Source organism: Notechis scutatus, chromosome 2 (genome assembly GCF_049901735.1).
Source record: "Notechis scutatus isolate UNSWTSFEM ecotype Mainland chromosome 2, rNotScu1.2, whole genome shotgun sequence".
Classification (NCBI taxonomy): Eukaryota; Metazoa; Chordata; class Lepidosauria; order Squamata; family Elapidae; genus Notechis; species Notechis scutatus.
The window spans coordinates 113,895,200-113,913,635 of record NC_142010.1 but is presented as its reverse complement, the minus strand read 5'-3'; the positions used below and the strand labels follow the sequence as shown (position 1 = coordinate 113,913,635).

Below are 18,436 nucleotides of genomic sequence, written 5' to 3'. Positions count from 1 at the left end.
AAACATATAAAGAATGGTGCAGGAACTGGGTATGTCTAGTTTGGTGAAAAGAAGGACTAGAGGTGGCATATTAAGTGTTTCAATGTCTCAGGGGCTGCCACAAATAAGAGGGAATCAAGCTATTCTCCAAAGCACCTGAGGGTAGGACAAGAACAATGGGTGGAAACTAATCAAGGAGAGAAGCAACTTAGAACTAAGGAGAAATTTCCTGATAGTTAGAACAATTAATCAGTGGAACAAACTTGCCTCTAGAAGTTGTAAATGCTCCAACACTGGAAGTTTTTAAAAAGAGATTGGATAACCATTTGTCTGAAATGCTATAGGGTCTCCCACTTGAGCAGGGGGTTGGACTAGAAGACCTCCAAGGTCCCTTCCAACTCTGTTATTCTATTCTAAAAGAGTAATGCTGGCAGTATTGTGGGAGGGCTGTAGCTCCACCAGCTCAAAAATCAGACTGGTTTTCTGCTTATCTCCTAAATCAATAATTAGTTGGATAGCATTCATTAATTTTCTTCCATTGGTTTCAATCATAAAGAATTTTAAAAAAAAATTAACCGCCAAAGGGAAACAGAGCCCAGCAAGATGTTGTATATGGCCATTTGCTCACTGACAGGGCTTTTTCTGCTCATGTTCTTTAACTGAGAATATTCAGATGAAAAGTTGGAAATCTCTGAGAGAAAGATCTGAATCTTACAAATACTCCCAGTCAAGAATTGCATACATTTCAATGTTTTGAATGGCTTTAGGATATCGGGGGGTGGGGGTGGGGCAACAACAAACAAGGAAATGCATTCATAGTTGTTGCTATTTTTTAATTCCTGTATGCACTCAAACAGATTTTGTTATGTGCCCTAAAAATGCATCGAAGTAGAAAAGCAGATACAGAGGTGCTCTGAGGATAAATGTTGCATGGGGAACATTGTTAATGGATTTCTTCTGTTGGAATTCTGCAAATAGAAACTACATATAATTTGCCCTGAGTTTTCTTCAGGGAATTCATGTTAATGAGGAATTCATATGTCCTGATTTACAGAGTACAGTCCTTTATTGAAGCAGCCCTTACTTGGAGAACCAAATGTGCTTTTAAAATAAAGAATTGTAAGAAGGCAATAGTCATATAGCAGGGCCCCTCAATCCCTTGGCCATGGACTTGCACTGGTCTGTGGCCTGTTAGGAATCGGGAAACACACAGCTGGAGGTGAGCAGTGGGTAAGTGAAACTCCATGTGCAGGCTCTAGTTTGCGTGCTCCTCCGCCCCCCCACCCAATTTGTGGAAAAATTGTTTTCCACAAACCCAATCCCTGATATCAAAAAGGTTGGGATCTGCTATCTTACAGTATCCATCGACAATAGCTATCATTTGGACAACACTTTGAGCAGACATGCAAAGAGCTGTGTGGCACAGGGGCTAGAATACAGTACTGCAGTCTAACTCACTGCTTGCTCCAGGATTTCGGGTCTCACCAACTCAAGGTTGACTCCGCTTTCCATCTTTCCAAGGTGGGTAAAATGAGGAGCCAGATTGTTGGGCGGGGGGGTGGGGGGGGTGGGGGGGAATATGCTGACTCTCTAAACTGCTTAGAGAGGGCAAAGCGGTATATAAGTCTAAGTGCCATTGTTATTGTAGTCTTCATTCTGGAGAGCCATATTTTTTTCTACTTCAATTATAATCATTGTTCAATGCTGAATAATTTCTCTTTACACTGGCAGATAAAATTTTTATCTTTCATCCTTTCGTAAAGTGATGTGCAAGTGGCCAGCTAGATATAAAAAAATAAGCAAGTACTGTCGCCAGGGCTGTTATTTATAGTGATTGCTATCTGCAAAGAAAACCATAGTGATGGATGGATTACACTGAATAGCCCCTCTGTACTAGGGGCTCTGGAACCTTTTGGGCTCCAGGGACCGGTTCCGTGGAGATGGGTTTTTCTGCAGACCAGAGAGGCCGTGGTTTCATGTGCTGTCTGCATCCCCAAACGGGGCTTTGCTTGTTTGCATGGCTCAGTTTCTGGCATGCTATGGACCTGTGCCGGTCCATGGACTGGGGGTTGGGCACCCCTGTATTAGACGTTATGACTCCTCATCAAAACAAGAAGCCAGTTAGTATGGTTGTATGTAAATATAACCATACGTATTGTCATAAAGTAGTTTATTTTGACTGAACATCCTTCAAATGGATTATAACTCTTAGAATTGTCAGCAGTTCCAGAGAACATACTATAAACAACGTGTGAGTAAAAAAATGAATATATTAAAAAAATATTTCAACCCTTGTTTAATTTTTTTTTACCAGTTTTATTGCACAATCCAGTTGGAAGAAATCAGTTTAAAATGTTTGGATTAAATGTTATAGACCTGCAACTACTTATCATAATTAAGAAAACTTGGTTTTAATTACCTGATCACTACAATGATTCCATCAAAGATATTGTAGGGATTTTTGATGTAACCAAAAGGGCCATACACCAGAAGCTTCAGAAGCATCTCTAGGGCAAAGAGGCTAGTAAACACAATATTGCTGATTTCCAGAGCATTGGTGAGTTCTTCTGGCTGGAAAAAAAAAATCAAGGATAAATAAAATTGTCAAGATCAATAAACAGTGTGCTGTGAAATGCCAGGCAATGTCTAGTCATGTAAGTTGTAACATCCATAAATATATCAGACAACCAGACAGAATAAAAAGCAGGCCATCCACTGCCTGTTTTTGCAGTGCTGGGAGCTTCTTTACCATTGTCAGAACTAATCCTAAAACTCAAGGCAGAGTTGATAAGATTTGCTTACTAGATCATATCCTCTTTCTTCCCATTGCCTTAACAATTTAATGACAAATCAGCAGTAGTAAAGCAATGCTTTACTATCGTAGCAAACTTTTAAACCAGCCTGTTGCCAGAAAATCAGTGGTAGCTGAGGAGAGCAAAGGCACACCCAAAGGCTTGGAGGATGCAGTGCCCTGTGCTAAGATAATGGTGTTCTTGTGCTTCATACAATTGAGGAATAACAACCGAGGAATTGCAGAACTATCAACCCTACAGCCCTTGTCTCGGAGGTGCTTTTTCAGGAGGCAACTGGACTTTCTTGTTTTTCTTTGAAGATGTTTCCCTTTCTCATCCAAGAAGCTTCTTCAGTTCTGACTGGATGGTGAGGAACAGAAGAAGTTATACTCCTTGCAGACAGTTCCCCATCATCCAGTCAGAGCTGAAGAAGCTTCTTGGATGAGAAAGGGAAATGTCTTCAAAGAAAAACGAGAAAGTTCAGTTGCCTCCTGAAAAAGCATCTTTGGGACAACCATGACCTGGATGACTGACAATCTCCATAGACCCCTTGTATGAATAGTGATTTTACCAAGCAACATAGAAAAATAAACATACACAGAGAGGTCCATTTCTATAGAACCCCATGAACAAAATGGCTCCACAAAACGGCTGCTACAGCAAGAGAAGCCAAACACAACGTTCCTGGTTTCCAGCACAGCAAAGCACAGCATATGATCCCGTTCAATGTTTTATCACTTGCTCTGATAAAAGGGGTGCAGCCATCTACATATTTTATATGCCCATCTTGGTTTATCGGTTTCCTCACCTCTAGTGAAAGGTGTTCAGATGAAACAAGTATTATAAACATGCAGGTAGTGTTTTGAATTTTAGAAATATCATAATATTAACACTTCAGCGTTAAAAGGCAAAAGAATCCAGTTCTCAATTTACTGATTGATAATGTAGTGAGGTCTGAAGTGTCCAGGCCAAACTCTGCAGAGAGGATATGAAACACTAACAGACCCCAAACTGTCCAGTCCCACTTGGGGTCAGTTGATATTTTATTGTTTAAATGGTTCATATCTGTAGCTTCACAGTTACATTTAGGCTTTTACCAACATACTTTAAAAAAAGAAAAAAAGAAAAATATGTTAGCTTGTGTTTGAGACTAACTGAATTTATTTGAACATAATTTATAATGCTGAACTGGGTCAACTTGATTGATGGCATTTCAGCACTCTAGGTTTCTGCAATTGCCGAGAGCTTTGGGGAATGGGAGCATTAGACAGTCAAGTCCGGCCTTAAAGCACCTTTTGTGCACATTTAAATCTCTTGATTGGTTTTCAAGTGTTCCTATAAACTGTGCCTTTTCACCTGTTTGCCTCCAGTGCAACACTTCACCACAAAAAACTGGACAGTCAGTCTGCTCTCTTGATACCTCTGGAATGTAACTGACAATGAATTAAGCTGGCATTTGCCAGAGGCTGGTGGGGCAAAGTCTTCCTAAAATTCATAGGAGCAAAAGCAACATCAAATCACATCCTAGAAAAAGATGCACCTGCACACACAGTTAGGATCTTCTTGAAGTACTTTATGCCTCTTAGCTCATTTAAATGGGATTTGGTTGACTTGCTATATGGGCAGGCATCACTTGAACCTTGGTTACTCTGACTGTGGGACTCCTTCTACACCTATATTCTGACCTTATGTATATTCTGGAGGATCATCCTGCATTTTTCAGGTACCTTCTTTCTTCCTCTTGGGAATGATTTGATATTGAAAATCTAGTCATCAAGTGAAGTATAAGAGCAGATGACCTTCAAGATCGCTGTAACCCTATGGAGCTGCCATGCCTTGAAGGGCTGAACTAGTAATGCTATTTCAGCTCTCGCTGCTGCTGGAAATGCACTTGCCACATCAGTGAACAACCACTTCCTATGCCAGGAACGGAAAGCAGAGACAAATAGCACTTAGCCATTGCAAGTCCATGTCAGGGCTACAATCCTTTTCTGGGTTTTAAATCGGGTTGCTTAAATGCTACCCAAATCAGTGGAGTTTAAACCACTGACCAAGACTGAGTGTGGGATTATTTCCCATTTCTCATTGTGTTCTCACATTCTCATTCCCATTACTTTGTGTCTGAATATCCATCAAGAACTTACACCAGCCCAATGTCTGATTTTTTTTCAACATAGACCATCCTGTCCTTGAATGGCTGGGTGGACTGGACATTAACATTTGAACCACTATGTAAGTCCATGTATTTGCCATATGCTAAATAAATAAACCCCATTTCTCAAAAAAAAAAAAAAAAAAGTTCATTTTAATTCTATAGTGAACCTAAATGACTCTTGTTTTATTTTGCATTTAAAAACTGAAGTCCTGAACTAGAGCAAGGCAAAGGGCTTGTTCAAAACATGGATTTCTTGGCTCTTTCGTAAAGGTCTGGGCAAAAGATATGCAGAGTTATATAATGCCAACATGGAGGAAAGTGTTAATATTTTATTTTCCTCCTTCCAGTTCAGACTAAGCCAGCAGTTATCTTGGTATACTGGATTTGGCTACTTGTTTGGAGTTGGATGCAGAGCCTTATGTTAAACAGTTTCTCTCAAATTCTGAGCCCCATCAAATATTCCAGAAAGTGGTGTTGGATGTGTTTTGTGAGTTAGGGAAGCATGGTTCTCTGCTGCTCAGCTATATATATATTTCATTTATTCACATTTAGAACACTAGTCCCAGTCTTGGATTTGGGAGACTGGAAAGGAAACACCATATGTGTGACAGGCAAATCCCTAAAGCCCTTTTGAGGGCTATTTTTGACTGCCATAATCCCATATTTTTCTCAACTCCAAATGCCTTCATGGGCATCCCAGCCTCCTGGCAAACTATTCTTACTCTTATCTTAAGGTAGATATGCATATATGGGAGAGAGCTGCAAGAATGTTTTTTGTTTTTGTTTTAAACACAGAAGGCTGCTTAGGAAAGGAACAAAACTTAACAGGAGCACCAAGCCAGGCCTTGTTATTTGCATGGTTTTTCTACGAAACAGCAGACAGTGCAATTTGGAAACAGACTCTAAGCATCTCCCTGTTCAATTCTCTGTGATTAGACTCTCCTCTGGGGCTTAGAGGTAAGAAGGAAGGTAGCCCTTATTAGCACATAATATTTATTTTTTCTTGCACATTCATACAGTGGGCGAGCTGCACAGTAGCAAAATTTTAAATTGCCTTATTAAACCATGTACTTTGAAAGAGAAAATATCTTATTTACAATCTTGCTGGCACCAAGGGAGCTGGCTTGTAACTATTTTCATCCCGGAGACCATATTATTTCTGAAGCAAATACAGAAAGCTCATACAATAGAAATGCAAATCTTCCTTTTAATCTAGTATCCCACTAATTTATTACGCACTTGGAGCTGCATGCCACTCAGGCTGGTATATGCCTTGGGTTTATTTCTTTTATTCTTGGACAGAAATCCCTTTTGCACTAGACAAGCTTCATTCATGTGGTCAGCTTATATGTTCTTTGGTTGTGTGCTTACATTGATCTTAGAATGATATCATATCTGAATAAGAAGTGGTGCTAAATATTACTCTGCTTTATTTCACTAGGAAACCCTTCACTGCAGTAAGTAACTGTATTCTGAGACAGAACAACCCAATGGTTGGGGTCAATGGGCACATTATGGATTTTGAAAGTATATGGTGTTATTCTAGTTTCCCCCTATTCAGTCATATCCACTCAGAGACTATCTGGACAAGTCCCTGCAGCCCTTCACATTTTTCAAAAGTGGTTTGCCATTGCCTCCCTCCTAGGGCTGAGAAAAAGGGACTGGCCCAAAGTCACCCAACTAGCTTTGTGTTAGAATGCAGTCTTCCAATTTCTAGCCTGATGCCTTAACTACTACACCAAACTGGCTCTTGCTGATGCATTCTGGGTACATATATAAAACATTTACATAAGAAGCAGCAATTTTTCTCTCTATCACCACCTTGGCTCGCCTCATTCTTTTCCAGACAGGTGGGACTAAATTCTAGCTGTTAAAGAAAACTCTTAAGGTTTTTTCTAAGAATGCCTCTGACCATGAGCACCTGTTTCTAACCATGATAGGCCAAACTGGTGAAATATGAGCTGTGCCCTTTTGTACTTGAGCCACAGCATCACCTGCAACTTTACAGGTAGCCCTTGACTTATAACTAGTCATTTAATGACCATTTGAAGTTACAACCGACCTGCCCAAGGGTTACGTAAGACCCAGATTTGACATACTGATGGCTGTCACTCTCCTGCAATCATGCGATTGCATTTTGTGTGCTGAACAACTGCCCTGCATTTAGGGCCATTTGCAGTATCCCGCAGTGACCACAATTTATGAAGGATTGTTTTTGCAGGAAACTGGCATTTATTTCCATTTTTTTCCAGCAAAAAATAAAATAAAAAAGTCCATTGAGGACAAGGCATTTGTTTAACAACTGCAACATTTACCTTAGCAAAATGGGGTTCGCTTTATGACTGCCATGTTCACATAACAATGGCCACAAAAAAGTCATAAAATCGGGCACAGTCACATAGCGACCTGTTTAAGGACTGGAATGACTTTAAGTCATAATTATTGGCTCAATTATGTTTGTATTGAAGACTATCTGTATTAAGACAGAGTATCAATGCAAAAAGTAAAGTAAAGGGTTTTCGACTATCTGGCTGTCACATTTGGTCATTTTTTACACCTTGCTGTCCACCACAATATTTATGCCACAGTCACAGGACTCAAAAGCATTCTGAGAAAGAAAGCTTTGACATTAGGTTCACAGAAATCCATTTATGCAGCAGGCTAGTTTGCTTTTTTTAAAAAGGTAATTTAAAAAGGAAGAAAGGAATGTCTGCAGACATATTGGTACCTGCAGTTACTTTGTTGGAGACCCTGATTCTAAATGCCCAAATATTCCATCACTGCTGTTCTTTCCCCATTATGTGATTCTATTTAACAGTACAATGTTATAAAAGATATGAGATAAGCTATAGCAACAATTGCTGTGATAATGCTGTTGCTGCTGCTTCACCGTGCTCCTCATTGCCCTATTTTCACTGCAACTTGCACTTTGAAATCAATGTCTCAGAACTCAATATTCAGAAGAAACAGCACAACAAAATTAACTAAAGGGCCACATACAACCACAGTGCTTGCTTTGCTTTCTTCTAGATGAAATAATACTTTATAGCAACCAGAAATAACTGTAATTTACATAATTCCAAGTAGTAAATTATGCTAACTTGCATCCCAAAGTATATTCAATGAGGCTAAACTAGGCCAATGTATTTGCTATCATACTGTTTTTTGTCCTTTTTCTTGTACCCCACAAAGGATAATGGGAAAAAAAAAACCTTCAAAGTGCATGCATACCCATACATATTTAAAATCATCTTTTCATTTCAGCAAAGAGAGAAGTGTGATCTATGAGCAGCAAAATTCAACATGCAACATACTGGGAGTTACCAGGTTGGGTCAATTCAACTGCCCCAATCTAACATACCGTATTTGCCGGCGTATAAGACGACTTTTTTGCCCTGAAAAACATGCCTCCAAGTGGGGGGGTCGTCTTATACGCCGGCAAATATGGTATATTCACTGCCGGCTTTCGGATGCTTGTGGGACGCAGCGAAGGCGCCTCTGGCTTCCCGGATCCCCCACGTCGCTTCCGCCAAGAGCCTCCCCGCGTCTCTGAATCAGGTTCGAATCCCGCTCGCCTCGCTCCACCCAAGGCTGCAACGACTGGGGGGAGCAAGAGTGTGGGTCGCTCCTGTCGCCCCAGGCAGGGCCATGTGAAGGCTGCCCGCCTTCCTGCTCCTCCCACGGCCCCTGGCACTCCGCCCTGCCGCTGCAGCCCCGGGGATTTCTGGAGGGCGTTTCCGGTGACCCCCCCGGGATCGTTTGGCTGACCTAGCGGACGCGTTGCAAGAGGACTCTGTTGTGGGAAAGCCCGAGGGACTCCGCTGGGAAGGGCCAGGGTTCTGGAGTAACGCCTGCCTACTCCGAGACACGCTCCTTTAGACAGTCCATCTAAGAGAGTTCAAACATCCTTCACTCCCAACACAGAATAACATACACACTGTGTAAATATTGGATGATTAGTTAATTATCCACATTTTAAATAAATGTAATTGTTGTGTTCCATATTTTGTATTTCATTTTCTATACTTCTACATTTAGTTGTATATTTTGTTTATACATGATAGTTGTTAGGGTTTTGGGAATTAACCCCTAGAAGAGTATTGCAGCAGTAGTCAAGCCAGGCAACCAAAGGAGAGCGGAAGGGCCCCAGAGTATACACACACTGAACACAAACACTGTTTGTAGTTTAAATAGTTTTTAATCCAGAAAACATTGTCATTCAGTCCATTAAGTCATTCACAGTATTTCCATCCAGTATGACTCACTAGTATAGTCCAAGTTAAGAGTCCTTGCAATATCTTTATCAGCCGATAAAGATATCTTCTCCTCCTCCGGTTTCACTCTCCAGAGAAACAAACGCTGGATATTCAGTAGACTTACGCAGTAAATCAGCAAACAGTAGCAAACAATAACAGTTCAGTCACAGGCACTCACAGTCAGTAATCACAGTTAGTCGCAGCAGCACACAGTTACAGTTACAGCCAGTAAGCTTTCCAGCTTCTAATGCTTCCTTATATTGTAACTTCTAACCGCACCCTTAATCGGCTAATTGCCTGCTGCATTGTGCTTAAAGTGATAAGCACTTAAACCATGATATCTAAGTTTTATATATTTATTCACCCAAACCATATTTGGTATCAATGTTATACCTAACAATAGTGGTCTGAGGGGCTGCCACAGGGAGGAGGGGGTCAAGCTATTTTCTAAAGCGCCTGTAGGCCAGACAAGGAATAAGGGATGGAAACTGAACAAGGAGAGATTTAACCTGGAAATAAGGAGAAACTTTTTGACAGTGAGAACAATCAACCAATGGAACAGCTTGCCCTCGGAAGTTGTGGGAGCACCATCACTTGAGACCTTCAAGAAGAGATTGGACTGCCATTTGTCAGAAATGATGTAGGGTCTCCCACTTGGGCGGGGGTGGGTGGGTTGGACTAGATGGCCTACAAGGTCCCTTCCAACTCTGAATATCTGTTATCTGTTTACTTTTTTAATTTAAATGAAATTTACCCTGGATGTTTGAATTGGTCATATAGTTTTACTCAATTTTTTTACTCAATTTAGTTTTACTGCTGTAAAGCAGAGTAAGTATGTTGCTTACACAGTGTCTTAGTGATAAATGATAGACAGACACATGTAAATACGAATTTATATGTATAATATCAAAATAACTACCGTATTTGCTGGCGTATAAGATGACTTTTTTGCCCTGAAAAACATGCCTCCAAGTGGAGGGGTCATCTTATATGGCGAGTATATAACAAACTCTATATTTTGAGTGGAAATGTTGGGGGGTCGTCTTATACGCCCAGTCGTCTTATACGCCGGCAAATACGGTACATGTTTGCAGGGAAACAGATTTAGTTACATCTGCTGAGAAATCAAAATAAGCAGATCAAGGAAATACTCTGTCTTTTCTTCTTCCTTTAGCTATTTTGGTGTGTAAGAATCTTATAGAAAAACTTATTCCCCTCCCAAAGTCTACTGGCAAATTATCTTTATTGATAGTGTGATTGTTTAGCCTTCAGAAACCAAGATCTTTTTTTTTACTAGCGTAAATTTGAAAATAAAATTAGATGTTATTTCTAGCTATCGGTGTCCAGAAAAGGGTGAAAGGGCCCTCTTTCCCTCAGAAGCCATCTATGGTAATTTCAAGTTGAAAACCTAAATTCTGACCTCAATTAATCCAGCTGCAAAGCTTCATCCAATAAACTTTATATGATAGCTTTCTTTCTGTTCAGACAAAAATGATTTTGCCAATGGTCTGCATCTAATTCTATGTTCCATGTTCATCTTACTTCTTTACATAAGAACATACTTAAGGAAAAGTGTGTTTTATAATCCCATGTTTGTCTGTATGTATCATCAAAACTAGAGAAGAACAGCAGCATTTTTTTTATCTAACCTGTCAACAAGATTTGCTGGGAGCCAGACTTTATTCGGCCTACCGGACCAACAGAAATTCAACATGCATTTTCCTCTATCCAACAACTATACACCTTTATTAATATGCTTTCCTGTCTGGAATTTAGCCTGAGTTTTCTACTATTCATAAAATTGAAAAGATGCATGTAATTAACTATTGAAAGGAAACAAGAATGCTCTGAGGAGGATGGCTGGGAAAAAATTATATTTAACAATAAAAAAGAATATACTTTAAAAAAAACATGACCATGTCTACTTAGAGCTTCTAATTATGCCACTATGGCTTTTTTTCCTGAAACAACTGCCAGGTAAAATTTGGTCTAGCATCATTTTCCCTCCATTATATGTCTATTGCCTTGCTTTCTCTCCTCTCCCATTAGGCTCTGTCTCATTTCATATTGCAGATTTCTTACGTTCAACCTCCACTTTGGCACTAATGAAATAAACTGTACAGCCTGCAAACACCCTAGCTGTGATACTCGCAGTTTTTTATTAGTACTTACCGTGTTTCTCATATAATAAGTCCGGGTCTTATTTTTTTGAGCCCCAAAAAAATGGCTAGGCTGTCTTTTCGGGGTGACTTAATTCCTCCCCCTTGCATCTTTGGGCGGGTGGGCGGGCGACGGCTTGGATGTTGACCTCGGCGTTGGTGGGGCACTTCGTATCGGAGTCAACGCAGGCAGCACCATATCCGGTGTGCAACAAAAGTACTTCCTAACGGCAAGCCATTCCCCCATTTCGCATGTTTTAATATAGGCCTTAATTTGGGGGAGGGGCTTAATTTCATTTCATGCCTATAAAACATGCTGGGACTTCCTATTGGGGGAGGCCGTATTGTTGGAGAAACAGGGTATATTCAACAGCTTTCATATCAGGTTTCTTAACAAAGACTGCAATCCTCTATATACATATTGCTCTAGGGATAGTTTCTATACAGATGAGTAACATTTGACTTCTGAGGAAATACTGAGAGATAAAATGAGCTTATCAGTCAGCTAATACCAACCAGTCCTCTCTATGAATACTGTTGTGTTGATGGCTGGAGAACATTCCATGTACTGGCAGACCTTGATATATGACCACAATTGAAACCAGAAAAGTCATTTTTAAGTGGTGGAGTCATTAACTGAGATGTCATATAACCAGGACTTTCAACCTTCCCTGCTGGGTTCTCCATCGACTTTGCTTGTGGGAAGGTCAAAAATGGCAACCACGTGACTATGCCTCAACACAATGGTTGTAAGCATAAGGACAGGCTATAAGTCACTTTTTCCAGTGATGCAACTTTGAATATTTATGATACAAAGAGTCATAATTCAAGGACTACTTCTGTTTATTAGTTTTATATCCTTCCTATTGAAAAAATAGTACTCAAAACATTCCCTTTTCAATTTTGCCTTCAGTTTGATTATGACATAAGCCAGGGGTGTTAAATCCGTTCTCATTGTGGGCCGTATCGCAATGTTTTTTGCCTTTTCAGAGCTGGGGTAAGTATGGCCTGTGCGAGCCGTACCTGGCCCGTGAACTGTCAGTTTGATAGGCCGGATATAAGCCAACACCATCAGACGATCTCACCTCTCTTTCTCTTGCCCCACAAGTTAGCGAATAATCTTTTTTCACTGTAGTTTACATTATTATTATTATTATTATTATTATTATTATTATTATTATTATTATTATTATTATTATACTGTTCACAAAGATGTGAGTTTTAGTTGGTGTTGGCCTTCATACGCAACGAGTTCTTCCCAGGAACCTAAGATGTCATATCAGCATAATATATCTGCAGATCCAAGCAGAGTGTGGCCTTTTGCAATTGACAGATGGGAATGTTGTCAATGTGCAGATTTTCGAAGTGCCATCCAAGATTTTTTGGTATGGCACCCAAAGTGCTAATTATCATTGGGATCACCATGATTGGTTTATTGCCACAATCTTTAAATTTCGATTTTTATTTTGTGATCATGAATTGAGAATGTGTACTTAAAGTCAACCAAATTGCTGAAGAGGAAGACTGCTCAAGGTGCTTAGAAGAAAAAGTGAAGAAACTTTAGGTTGGTGGAAATGCCTTGTTCTCGGTTGACTGTATCTGTATTACATATATTTATTAATCTATGTTTTTATAAAGCGGGTTAAATCTGTTAGTTATACAATATTTAAAATACCTGTTCAACCATCTACAAATGCACACTGACAATATTTTCCCAAAATAGCAAAAATTTATTCTACACTTTTCTCTTGCTTTTATATGCTCACCACTAGGTGAAGTCATTTTCATGCTGAAATCATGTATTTTGGAGATAAATTCATTTATGATACAGGCTATATGCAAAGTAGGGGTATCTGTCAGCATTCCCAGGTATATTAGACAGGAAACAGAGCACTTTATCCTGTGCCATCTCCTTTACAGCTTGAGAAGTTTGGGACGGTTTCTTCTGAGTCTTTTGCACTTCCTGTTATGTAGCTGCGGGAACTCCCAAACCATAGATGCATGTACATGTACAAAGCTTAATCCCAAAGGTCTTCTAAAGGGGCAGTTAACCTGCAGCTTTTAATGGGATAAATTAATGGGAAATTATTAAATATCCAAGAACCTTATAGTATCTATATATTCAGTTTATTTACATTCAAATGAAAGGAAATGGAATTTATTTTTTGTCCCCAATGATTTATTTGTCTTGAACTGGCTCATAATATGGAAATGGTGGTCCACCTTGCTGTAGCTAAAGGCCGTATCTGCATATCAGATTTTATTTATCTTTTGCCCAGTATTATTTGATGTTGGGTTCTTCCTATTCATACACATTTCCCCTTGTGGAATTTTGGGGTTCTGATTTTTTAAAAATCAACAAATAATGATTCGTTTCTCTGAGAAAACGAGTTTATGTAATTCTAGCCCACCCATTTGCCTGCAATAAATGCAACTGCTGTCTGCTAAAAGGTTTGTTCCTAACACTGTAGAAAACACTCAGGTGTGTTCAAGTGGTACTTCAAATAAACAGCTAAGATTGGATGCATACCATGTCTGAGAAGAGGGATCAGAGATCTGACACTGAGACTAAAAGACTATGTCATGCAAAGATTCAGATGGACGATCTTAATCACTGCAGAGAAAGTTTATTTGCCCTTATTACATAATAATTCCCCAGTCAATCTTTCCCTCAAACTGCAGCTGACCGTGATGAAGCAAAAGAGCAGATATTGGGATAGGTTTAAGGTTCTAAATTTATCTTCATTTCCAAATTTACTAAGGTTCAATTGAGAGAAAACATGCCAGCCTCTGTACCAAGGCAAAGATTAATGAGTGAATTTTTGGGCTCTTTCCCTATGGGTCTGATTATAGATGTTGATAATCCTACTGGATCAGATCATCTGAGCAGACAATAAGGACCATTCTGTGTTTATACATTCCAAACTCGGCTTCTCAGAGGGAAAAAATATCCTCAAGAAAAATAAGTACAGATTCCTGAGCTCCCCACTTCTTTAAAATCTTGGCTAACAGCTCACAGGAATACGGACCCACCTCCACCTCCTAGCAACCATTCAAGGTACCATCCCAGCTCAGCCTGAAATCCAAGATTGGAGTCTGAGAAATATGGAGCCTAAACTACAGACGGCTGCACACATTATAGAGACAATCTATTAATGTAAATGAACAATTACTATAAGGTAAACCTGTCCATCCTCTAAACCTGTCCATCCTCTAAAACAGTGGTTGCCAAAGTGGGATGCTTTAGGGGGGTGCTCAGAGGCAAGGGAGCCGGCAGGGGGGCGCTATGACGTGGCAGGGGGGCATTCGAGGCGCTGGCCGTGCAGGTTCACTCATTGACTGTAGTAACGCTCCAGAGCCGGCACCTCCAATGCGGAAGCGGTGGCAGATTACGTGCCACTGCGGCCGTGTTCAACGTGCGCCCCCCTGCCACCTCTTAGTGTCCCCAAGGGGGCCGGCAGAGGGGCGCTAAGAGGTGGCAGGGGGCGACGCATCGAACGCGGCCGCGGTGGCACATAATGTGCCACCACTTCTGCATTGGAGGTGCCGGCTCCGGAGCGGTGCTAGTCAATGGGTGAACCTGCCACCTCTTAGCGCCCCTCTGCCGGCCCCCTTGGGGATGCTAAGAGGCGCCGGTCAGCCCTGTAGGCTCACCCATTGACTAGCACCACTTCTGAGCCGGCGCCTCCAATGCGGCAGCATGTTGGGAAAAGCTGCTGCCACCGCTTTCCCAAAGTGTTGCTGCTGTTGCATTCTGTCCATCCATCCATCCATCCCAAAGGTCTGTCTGTTTGCCTGCCTGCCTTCCTACCTGACTGCCTGACTGCCTGCCTGCCTCTCTCTCTCTCTCTCTCTCTCTCCATCCATCCATCCATCCATGTATGTTCGAAGCACTGGTCTCGCAGGCAAATCGGGAAGGTAGAGCAAAGCTAGTCTGAGAGGCAGGGAGGGAGAGAGGGAGGGAGGGAAGGATGGAGGGAGGGAGAGAGAGAGAGAGAAAGAGAGAGAGACCTGATGCATCAGATTGAATGAGGCCTAGTTTAGACTGAGGCCCTTCTCCACATTGAAACATCTTTGGCTTCTATTAAAGGTTTTGTGGACGAAACATGGTCAAGACTACTAGGAAGCTCCCACATTTTGTTGAGGCTTTAAACAGGATCCATTGGACCAGATCTCCACCCTAAAAATTACTTTCCCCCAATGTATTACAGTGCCAATTCTGAAGAAGGCAAAACCAAAATGTACTGGTAAATTACAAGGAGAACACACACACACACACACACACACACACACACACACTCCCTTCTAACCCTGCTGGAGCAGATGATTGGACTAGAATAGATATCTCATTATCTTTCTCTTCCCTCCCTCCCTCCTTTATTTCTTTTTCTTTCTGTCCCTTCCTTCCATCCCCCCTTCTTTGTCTGTCCCTTTTTCTTTCTTTCCCTTTTCTCTTTCTTTTTTTCCTCTCATTGTCTCTCTCTTTCTTTTCTCTCTCTCTTTCCCTCTCTCAGGCTTACCCCTTAAGATCAGGGGTCGCCAAACCTTTGGACCTCAGGGACCACCAAACTCGTAATTTTAAATCCCGGAGACCACTAATTTGAATTTTAACTGACGGTGGCTTTCTGGCGTTGGTGGGAGAGAGAGAGAGAGAGAGAGATCTGATCCAACCTCTCCCTCTCCTTCTCTCTCACACACACAAGCAGGGGTGGGATTTAGACCCCTGATCTAAAGCTGTCAAAACTCCAAAAATAGGTCAAGTAGCTCTGGGGAGGCCAGTCATAAAGCAGAACACTTGCTAAACAACCGGCCATTAAGTGAGGACCACTTGTATTTGGTTTGCCAGTCACTTGGACACGCCCACCCAGTCACATGGCCAGCACGCCATGCCCACCCAGTCATGTGACCAGCAAGCCACACCCCCAAATTAGGCCACGCCCACAGAAATTTGAATCCCACCCCTGGGTGGGGGGCACCGAGGATGAATTTGTAGCACCTAGGGGGCGGTGGACTGAAAAAGTTTGGGAACCACTGCTCTAAAACATTCACCTTTGCACTGTAAATTTCAGTGGAACAGATCACAAAGAAAGAGCAAGCACCTCTAGGAAGCTGTTTATGTGGCAGACATCACGAGATGATTCAGTGGGAAAAGCAGATTAAGTCAATCTTACTCAACTTCAGGAAGAAAATCCTCTATAATTCAATTCAATAGCAGTGGTTCCATTACCTTAGAGGTTGCCCTTAGATAATATCATTAAAAGTTACAACAGCACCAAAAAAAGTGACTTATGATTGGTTTTCACACTTATGACCAATGCAGCATCCCCCATTGTCACGTAATCAAAATTGGGATGCTTGACAACTGGCATGTATTTATGACAAGTTGCACTTTCCCAGGATCATGTGATCATCATTTGTAACCTTCCCAGCTAGCTTCCAACAAGCAAAGTCAATGGGGGAAAGCCAGATTTGCTTAACAGCTATACAATTAATCTAACAACTGCAGTGATTTGCTTAAGAACGAGGGCCAAAAGAGTCCTAAATGGGGCAAAATTCACTTAATTGCCTTGCATAGCAACAGAAATTGTGAACTTAAGTTGAGGACTGCCTATATAGTGTATAGGTATAGGTATACTTTATATATCTCTACATACATACATACATATATACATACACCTGTATAAGTACTAGACTAGAGGTAGGTAGACCTATGGTTAGAAGCCAATTGGTCTAGTGACCCTCAGCTTAGACTGGGAAGTTGAAAAACATCTATCTACTAACTTGCACTGGACCAGCATGGTAGGATTATACTTCTAGAAACTTGCACTAATAGAAATCTAAAACCCAAAAAGGTAATGAAAAACCCACTTGTATTTGAATTGGGTAATAATTCCCAGAGTGTAAGAATTATGGAATTATAGAGCTGGAAGGAACCTCAGAGATCATCCAGTCCAACCATATACTTAGTGCATGATACCAGTGGTGGGATTCAAGTTTTTTTTTACTACTGGTTCTGTGGCCGTGGCTTGGTGGGCGTGGCAGGGGAAGGATACTGTAAAATCTCTAGTCAGAAGTGGTATTTGCCGGTTCTCCAAACTACTCAAAATTTCCGCTACTGGTTCTCCAGAACTGGTCAGAACCTGCTGAATGCCACCTCTGCATGATACCCTAAAAGTATATAGGAGTACAGTTGACTACTAAGCTTCTGTGTGAAGACCTCCAGGGAACGAGAAGATATCCCTTCAGAAGGCACTCTTTCCCACTGACTGACAACTCTTACATCAGGAAATGCTGAAATGTTGATAAAAGCTGATAATTCCTCTAATTTGGAAAGAAAAATAAGTGAAGCTCTGTAATAAAAACTCCACACCTGAAATTTTAAACACTTAATGAACGGAATATCCAGCAAAAATTAGGAAACACATGCCAACCAACAGACTTCCTCCTGAGCAGTTCAATAATTCTGGGGAAAAAAAAGAAATATGAATATGTGCATAGTTGCCTATGTATCTGACAGGTCTCTAGAAAATAGCAATTTTAATCTGAATCTTGTAGATGTAATCATCTGGAAATATCTACTATCATTTCCGCTTTGTCAAATCCAAAATTTGTTAATTGGGATAGTTTCAAATTCAAGGAAATTAAATTTGAGCAGTGAAGCCATGTTAACCGCTATTCTTTGGGCAACCTATGGCAAATTCATTTTCTTCTAGTCCTCTAAAACTGTTTTATGGTTAGAGTCCCAGTGTTACTGGAAATCAGACCAATTTTTAATTATTTGAACAGCAAATTACCTTTGGTGTCTAGAAATCCAATATCACTCAATCCCTTCCTACCCTTCTTATTTAATAAGTGTTTTAAATAAATATACCCCTCTGAGCAATCTAGGGATTTCTGACTCCAGATTAGACACTATCAGCTACTAAAGGAATTAACATGTCCGAAAAGTCCTTGGAAGTGGTCCCAGTAGTCTAACCTGCTTCCCAATACAAACTCAATTATATGTGACATGATTGCAATATGCCTGTAGCCCTTTTCTTAAATAATATCATTGGGGGGAGAACGCAAATGTGAGTAGATAAATACCGGTAGGTA

General features: G+C 40.8%; 1 protein-coding gene across 9 annotated transcripts in view; it reads right to left on the bottom strand.

The window, feature by feature from the left end:
- Positions 1–18,436, bottom strand: part of LOC113411908 (voltage-dependent T-type calcium channel subunit alpha-1G) — a 227,083-nt gene that overhangs the window by 126,069 nt on the left and 82,578 nt on the right. For all 9 annotated transcript variants that reach the window (XM_087955877.1, XM_087955876.1, XM_087955880.1 and 6 more), the window contains exon 9: positions 2,399–2,550. In XM_087955877.1, coding sequence (XP_087812003.1) covers positions 2,399–2,550 — 152 coding nt within the window. The remainder of the gene's footprint in view (positions 1–2,398; positions 2,551–18,436) is intronic.